Genomic DNA, 8,770 nt, shown 5'->3' on the forward strand with positions numbered 1-8,770 from the left:
TTATGTCTGGAATCCATTGGGGGCAGTCGGGAAGCCTAGTGGTTAAAGCGTTCACTCGTCACGCCGAAGACCTGGGTTTGATTCCCAACATGGGTACAATGTGTGAAGCCCATTTCTAGTGTTCCCCGCTGTGATATTGCTGGAATATTTGCTAAAAGCGGCGTAAAATCAAACTCACTCACTCACTCACTGGAATCCATGGCTAAAATCAAATATTGTCATCTCAGCATATTTTCCATGTTAAGATGTAGGTTAGATTTTGTCCTCAGCAACCCATGCCTGTTGTAAGAGGCAACTAACGGGATCAGGTTGTCAGACTCGCTGACTTGCTGACTTGGTTGATACATATCATCTTATCCTAATTGCAGGGATTGATGCTCATAATTTACAGATCGTCATCATATAGCTACACGAAGAGTTAAACAACAAACAAACAAATGACAGTACCTTCACCTCTTCATCCTGTCATTCGATCTTTTCTCCATAACCAATCCCTTCCCTTCAACCCCTCCCCACAAGTCTCCCCCCACTCTTAATCAGCCTACCACCTTCCCTGCTAACTGCATGGATGGTTGCTCATAATATCAATCACTGGTTTGTCTGGTCTATACTTGATCATTAACAGACCCTTGTTACCTGGCTGGAATATTGCTGAGTGTGGTGATAAACAACCCAAAAACTTGAACATGACTTTGCAGAGCCTAATCAATTTTATCTATTTATCTTTTCTCCCTTTCTCTTTTCCATTGGTATTCTTTGCCAAGATTCAATTACTCCCAGGCCACTTTGACATAGCTACAATATTGCTGAATTTGTCATAGAAGAACATTCTCTCTTCTCTTTAGGTTTTATACCCCCTCCCTCCCCCTACTCTCCATCATCTCGCCACCTCCCCCTAACTGCTCTCTTCCCCACCATTTGATGTTGTAGCTTTGATTCATCACCTTATTGATTGCACTGTCTAGTTGTCAATCTGAGTAGCTGTCAATGAGAGATTAATGATCAACAAACACTCATTAGTGTTATTGGTTGCCCGAATTAGAACCCTCTGAACACTGCCAGTATCTACTGATGACTACTTATCACACTGAGTGCTAACTCAGGTTTTATAAGGACATGAATAGCTGGGTTACGGTAACTACCGGTACTTTCTGTAAGTGCTTCTAGGAATAACTCTATGATGGCTTAAAATTGAGAAAGGCCTATAAGATTTATACCTGTTTCAATAAAGGCGAATGTATTTTAAGGTGCGGTATTTTTGAAGCACATTATGGGAGATGCTGCTTGATACTGATCTATATCACTGGCACGTACATGATGGATGGCCCAGTCATCCAAGGCACCACACTTCTCTGTGCAGAGTTGCATCCCTTAGGCCTGCCACAAAATAATTATTGTGTGATTCCATTTTCGTGTCGATTATTTTTTGTTTGTCAGTACAATGCCATGGTTACATGGTAGACGTGTAAGCCTTCATGCCTGATAAATAACTGGAATATGGATGGCAGTTTTAAACTCACTCACTGGCAGCACTGTGTGACCTTGTTCTTTGTGTCATTCTGACTTAACAGAAAGACATAAAAAGATGTTACTTGTTGTTACCCTGCCTGTCACTCGACATCAAGGGGCTAAAACAAGGACTGGTCAGCTCAGAGTCAGTATAGTCTGTGTGAGTGGGGTATTCATGTTAAACGGCATCTCAGTGGGCTAGCACTATAAAAAAACGGCATTAGTCCGTGTGTATGCAGCCTAACACATACACACACACATGTGCATGCACATCGCTATATAAGTGCAATAACTTTGGATGAGACATTAAACCCCATTTCACCTCACCTCTGACCCAGCAGCATGGATCATTGCTCAGCCACTGGTTGGCCTGTGTGATGACTTACAGACCACTGTGACTAAGCTGTAACATTGCTGACTTCTGTGCAAATCATCATGTACTCACTGAGTGTAGGCAACAAAAGGCCAATGATCCCCAACAGAAAGCAGTGTAGCTTTGAGGGGGAACGAAGCCGAGAATCACAGGAGCACTGAATCTATCTCCCCCATAGTCATGACAGTACAGCTGTGTCCTTTCAATCATGTAACACTCTGTACGTTGCTTTTCTCATCTTTCAGCTCAGCGGAAGAGCCCAAGGTCGTGGAGGAGGCCAGCAAGTCATAGAGAAGCCTGGGAGGGTCACCACCTCCTGTGTCAGGCACACACTCCATCCAGGCTAAACCAGTATTGCTATGCATAATGACACTCTAGAACTTAATGTACATAAATGTTATCACTGTACATGAGCTTGGGGCACCAGCTTGGAGCACTCTTCTAGAAATCCAACCTCAGTATCTGGTGATCATTCGTGTTGGGAAGAATACTTAAATCAGTGTTGTGGAATTATAATATGGTCATATCACAAGGGTAGATTCAAATTGGTAGCTTTTGGGATATGTTTCAACATGTCTTTATGGATGGATCACTGGTTTAAATGAAAGGGTTCTTTTCGGGATAGTTTTGTATTCATGTTGCTTTGTTCTGAGATGTTTTGACGATCTCTGTGTGGGGGGGGGGAGCACGGGTGGCCCAGTTGTCGATTCGCTGTGCAGAGTTACGTATTGGGCACACCAATCCCGGTTCAAATCCCGGTTCGCCCCGATTATGTTTCTAGGTTTGTCAGGACCATACCCGTGCTCGTTGGTTTCACTTAAGTGGTAAACGTCTGAGAACTGCATCACTTCAGGCTTTCCTCCCACATTAAGCTGACACGCCGTGATATAACTGGAATACTGTTAAAAGCGGCGCTAAACCCAACTCACTCACTCACCCAACTCACTCACTCTATGTGTGTGGCAAAAGGTGTTGCACTTGGTATCATGCATTTACCAAACATGTCAAAGTTTTGTATTACTGAGAGTAAGCTGTGGCTGATATTGTCATTCAGTGTATATGTGTCATCGGTTTGTTTTCTATGAATTGCAGCAAACAAATACTCTGCTGGTTATGTGTCATCTTATTGTTTGAATGGACACGGGAATGACAGTGAAGGTGATGATGTGTTGGGAGATGTGTGGGATTTCAAACAGTCACCATTTTTATTGACATCACATTAGCTTGCCTGAATTTCATTGTTTGACTTGGTTTTAACTCTGACCAGTTATCACAGAAATCAAAGTATCTTCGCACATTCCTACGTCAGACAAGACCCAACCATTAAGTAGACTTTGTCATAGGATTACCAAATCATTTATTTCAGCATGAATGCCCTTGTAAGACGTGTTGAAATTAGTTAGTTGGTCATTATTAAGATGAGTAATCTAGATGTGTTAAGAATCAGTGCTTACAAAGGGGAGTCTTACTATATAGCTGTATATATGGGTTTAAAATGATAATTTATTTTTCAAATTTATTTGTAAATATTATGTGGTGTAAATATCATTGGAAAACCATATAACCGTGTTATCATATAGTTCGTGTGGGAGTGATTTAGTTCCAGTTTACTGGTTGTGCTTTAAGGCTTTGTGTACACTCGCCGGTTGTAAGGCTAGATATTTGGGGGTTGACCTGCTGCTGACCATGACCTCTTGTGTTTGCAATAACCTTGGATTCAAATCGCTAATCCCACCTTTCCTCTGTTTATGAGTTGTCTGTGTGATGTCAACTCATGCCAGACTTCCCCTGTGATCTGTATGTGGAGCCCATGTAGATATTGTGTTTTTGTTATTATTGCGTTTCCTCCTGTTGCCTTGGAACTAGAAATGTTAAGTGATTAAAGAAAGGCCAGACTAATTTGATTTGCAAAACTGACCTTCAACTTTTAGCCTTTTTCAAAAAGTAGAAATTAATAAGAAACCTTTTAAACCCACATTTAGAAAGTGGTTAAATGTAACAGATGTTATATTTGGGATAACACTTTCTTAGTAAAGTACAGATTCTAGTACTTTTAGAACTTGAGTCCCATCCAGGATTCGAACCCACACTGCCAGAGTGAGCACACCACACAAAGTCAGCGACCTAACCCACTCAGCCACTGAGGCTTGGAAGTGTGATAATTGGTAGTCTAGATTGCTGAGTATGAGAATCTGTACTTTACCAAGAAAGTGTTATCCCATATATAATATTTGTTACAAGAAACCTTTTATCTCAAAAGTTTGTGTCACATTGACATTTTGACTGAGCTCTCCAGCTCACTTCAGCAAAGATTTCAGCTTTAGTGAAAGGATAGAATATTTTCACGAACATATATCCCCAATATGTTGGGTTGTATTGTTGTACACAAGAAAATATTATAATAGGCACAAGCTGTAATAAATTGAGGCATTGATATTTTTTTCTATAGATACTTCATATTTTATTCCCAGATACAAATGCGTAAAATAATTAATTAAGTTGATCTGGCCTAAGTATGATTGACAATTTCAAGATTTATGACTTTTAGATTCCAGTTAGGCTTTCTTGTTATTGATATCATATAAATACAAATGTAACAAGACTTTAATACGTAGAAATTCATTTAAATGTAGAATAGACAATGCATAATTAACATAATGTTCTGTATGTTCATTTGTGTCTCAGCATCCTTTATTGATTAATAATGCAGCATTAAACAACAAACAAACAAACAAACAAACAATGTTCATTTGAGGTCCCAACCACACTGATTCCACTAGACACTGTACTGTTATGTCCAAGTCATTGTGGCCACTACAGGACTGTTCCTGCATGTTCCAGTCACAGCCTACTTATCCCCCATCACTGCTCTTCAGACACATGGTACTTTATGAATGTAGAAACATAATGACATCTCCTTGGGTCTACTCTAGTTCGGGCTAACAACTGTCATTTGTAATTGAATAATTGAAGAATACCTGTGGCACCACAGGGAATAGCTTTTCATGTTGATGTGAACAGAAATTAATTGGGCAATATATTTTGGTACGATGTATATTGCAGGAAATATGTCTTCTGAATCCATAGTGTACCTAGGAAAACAACAACATAGCTTTTCATCTGTGAATCGTTCTGAGAGGATTTAGCCATGAATACATGGTATCTGCCACCAACACCAGACATTAACCATGTTAACACAAGCATACAAAATGCCCATGAAAAAACATATGCTCTAATTTTGTTAATGAGAGCTACAAATTCTTGCCTCTTTTCTTTATCCATTCTGTGTCATTTCAGTCTCAAGGATCTTGATAATAGATTAATGTACGGTAACACAAATTATCAATATAATTGTGTCTGCATTTACTGTATTATTATAAGGGTTACGCTATTTTTCAGGGCATTATCATTTGCAGAAGCTCGAGGTCTTCTATTAACTGCGAGACGAAGAATCTACCATATTTATCACATGTAATGTTTGAATATGGCGTTATGGAATAGATACTTAGACAAAATCGACTTGAGGAGTCCACATTGCAATGTAGATGAACAAAGATGCGTCAATTTGATGTCTTGCCATGTGACATGTGTCAGAGCTTAGTCTAACTAACCCTATGAAGTATGTTTTATGTAAGGTAGGTAGATGAGATCTATGGTAGTATATTTACACTGTAATATATCATTAATTTACAGGGTCAACATTTCAGACTATGTAATGCTGTTACTGAACCTCAGAACAAATATCTTTATTTAACCTGGCACAAGCATGTAGATAGGTTGTGATCTGTCAGATTCTTACTTAAGATTGCTGACAACAGACCACCATTTTCCATGATGACAGACGTCCATGTTTCCTGACGACAGACCACCACTGTCCATGATAAAAGATCCCTACGTTCTATGACGACAGGCCACCAGGATGTTGTGTGATGGTCTGACACCAGGGATGGTCCCTGGAGAGACAGTAATGAGAGTGTTTTTGTTATCTCGGGGCAATCAACACAGCTACTCACCATCATTATACAGGGGATATCATGCTTCTTTGTACAGCAGGTAGTTATTGTAATTCGAAATCACTGCTTGTTTTGTACCACTTTGTAAAATGAACATTACTTCATTAGCATGTGATCTTGAAAACTATGTGGAATTTGTATATGAAGCAAACATGTTCTAGAGGACAACTGTGATGACTGGATTAACACATCACCCTTCCTGCCTCTATAGTGACAATTGATATTATCAAGCAGGATAAGCAGAATTTGTCATGGTGATAATCATATGGTAATCCATAATTTTTTTCTCTCTTAATTTTGGAAACAATATTAGGTCAGATATAGTATTGTTGTGTTTAGGTAGATTTACATGAAAGGTGAAGGAGGACAATGTGACAGTGTATGCTAGAACTTAAAAAGTCGGGACAATGTGACAGTGTATGCTAGAACTTAAAAAGTCAGGACAATGTGACAGTGTATGCTAGAACTTAAAAAGTCAGGACAATGTGACAGTGTATGCTAGAACTTAAAAAGTCAGGACAATGTGACAGTGTATGCTAGAACTTAAAAAGTCAGGACAATGAAAAGTTATCCCCAGTAACACACATCAGAACTGTCCTCAATAATAATTTCGTACTGACAAAATCCTTTTGATGATCAAAATCTTTTTCACTCAATTTTGGTAACAATATAAGAACAAGTTTCACAAATGTCCTGAAAAATATGTTTAAAATGGTAAAATTGAAGAACTACAAATACAATCAAGGTCATAAGAAACCAATTACACTTGCCATTATAGGTAAGATTTATTTTGTGTCTGGAAATGAAATTATCTTGGTCGAGTTGCAGCTGTAATCCTATAAAAAATTTCCTTTCATTGCCAAACTTTCTTCAAAGACTTGCCGGAATTGTTTTCTTTATTCCATACATGTCTGAATACTTTTTATATTCTTTGATGGCTTACACATAACCACACAACACATTGGGTACTGGTGTTTCTGGAGCAGAAATGACTATACTATTTTTTGTTCAATCAAACTTGCCATTATGTTTGTTTTTTCCTTCAAGAGATTACAACTTAAGAAATACGGCAGGGGCATGTTTAAAATGTATTGATTTGTCCCTGTTTGAAATGGGGTGATTGATAATAATGAAGGTGAGAGGAGACAGTTAGGGTGTCGTTTGTCAGTCTTAAATAAGCATGTGCTTGTAAGTAGACAGTTGATCCAATATTAGGAGGATGTTGGTTGGGGTCAGACTGGGTTGTAGCAGATAAGATACCTTCATCACATCATTATCAACTTCATTGAGCCTGATTTATTATTCTGAGTTTATGATATGACAAAAATGTGTGTTTCTGTAAACGCTAATATTCTTTGAGAAAATGCATCAATTGTGTGTGGTTAGGATGACAAAGATAATGAGATTTGACCAAGCATCTGTACTTATTTTATTGTTTAGCGGGGGCACGGATGGCCCAGTCGTCTAAGGTACCGCAATTCACTGTGCAGAGTTGCGCCCCTTGGGCACACCAGAAACCTATGATTGTGGGTTCAGAACAAATGTACTATGATCTGTGACCTATCAGTTCCATGACTAACCTAACAAATCCCACTGTGTCTGGGACAGCTGTGATGGCCAGTTGATGCCACCAGATCTCACTGATATAAATGACCTGTCTGACACTTGAGGAAGACACAAGCAGCTCCTGTTAGATTCAGAACCGTTGTTGGTCCCAGTCACATCATCACCTGATATTATATATACAACTCCCATAATGGAATATTGGGGATAATTGCTTCTATTTTCATTTAGTCTTTTTTGTCAAGCGTTAAGAAGAATAGATGTTTCATTGCTTATTGGTTCAAAGGATTATGTTCCAATTTCAAAATCTCTTTATAAAAAGTCCCCCTTTGATCCCATTAATGGTTAGATTTGACTAATGTGAACATACAGAGGACCACCTTTATCTCTCTAAGTCTGTTAATACAACCTGATGTATCCTTGTATATCATGTTCAGACTAATATTTTAGAAGCCTGTTGTTAAGGTATTTGTATGTGATATTATTTATTGCTACACAAAATCTTGTTTTCTGTGAATTTATATTTTAGTGAAATAATGTTAAAGAAACATTTTGTTGAAGCATTTAACCTGCTTTAACCTTAAAATGTGATTTAATTTATTGTTTCCTTTTGTTATCCTTATATTTCACATTTTTGTCTATCATAAACTGTTTCCGTTTTTCATATGAATAGTATACTTTTAAGTATTTGTTGGGACATTTGTACATATATTTTGGTGGTCCAAATGTCATAGGGACAACATATTGAAACAAATGTGGACTTTATTGAATAAAATGGTAAAAAGCCAGTTATTAGCAGTTGTATTTGATGTAAACATTAAAGAGGATTTCAATCAACAAAGTACTGCCTCTATGGCCTAGTGGACAGCGTCTGCCTAGGAGACGATATACTGTGTCTGAGTTGGCTAGCAAAAGTCCGGGATAATACAGGCAGCAACACTGACACACACGCACAGGCATGCAGGTCGCTATGTAGATTGCAAGGATCTTGAGCACGACATTAAACCCCACCTCAGCATCACATCGCCTTGCATCGCATTGCAGCGCATAATACAGTGTGAGAGAAAATGTAGTTGAGAAGTACTTGTATCAAACTTGCCGCGGCACCCCACTGGGCCACCTCTTGTGTCTGGATAACTTCATGGCTTGCTTCCAAACTTGTCTGTAATCGTTCGGAGCAGAACTAAATAAATATTCACTGTTTCCTTTTGAACTTTGCATATTTAGCAGCCAGTGAATATCATGAACGTATCTCAAGCCCATTCAATCGTTCGCCAAAGGCACCCTGGGAGCTGTGAGGATGTATGACAAG

The 8,770-nt window shown here is 38.6% G+C and overlaps 1 protein-coding gene across 1 annotated transcript in view; it reads left to right on the forward strand.

The window, feature by feature from the left end:
* LOC124114027 (pyridoxal-dependent decarboxylase domain-containing protein 1-like) overlaps positions 1–8,246 on the forward strand; it is a gene marked incomplete at its 5' end in the record, with an annotated part of 28,399 nt that extends 20,153 nt beyond the window's left edge. The window contains one exon of the mRNA XM_046474562.2: positions 2,128–8,246. Coding sequence (XP_046330518.2) covers positions 2,128–2,173 — 46 coding nt within the window. The remainder of the gene's footprint in view (positions 1–2,127) is intronic.
* Positions 8,247–8,770: the final 524 nt, after the last annotated feature.

This window comes from Haliotis rufescens, unplaced genomic scaffold (genome assembly GCF_023055435.1).
Source record: "Haliotis rufescens isolate VD_foot unplaced genomic scaffold, xgHalRufe1.0.p SCAF_62, whole genome shotgun sequence".
NCBI classification, from domain to species: Eukaryota; Metazoa; Mollusca; class Gastropoda; order Lepetellida; family Haliotidae; genus Haliotis; species Haliotis rufescens.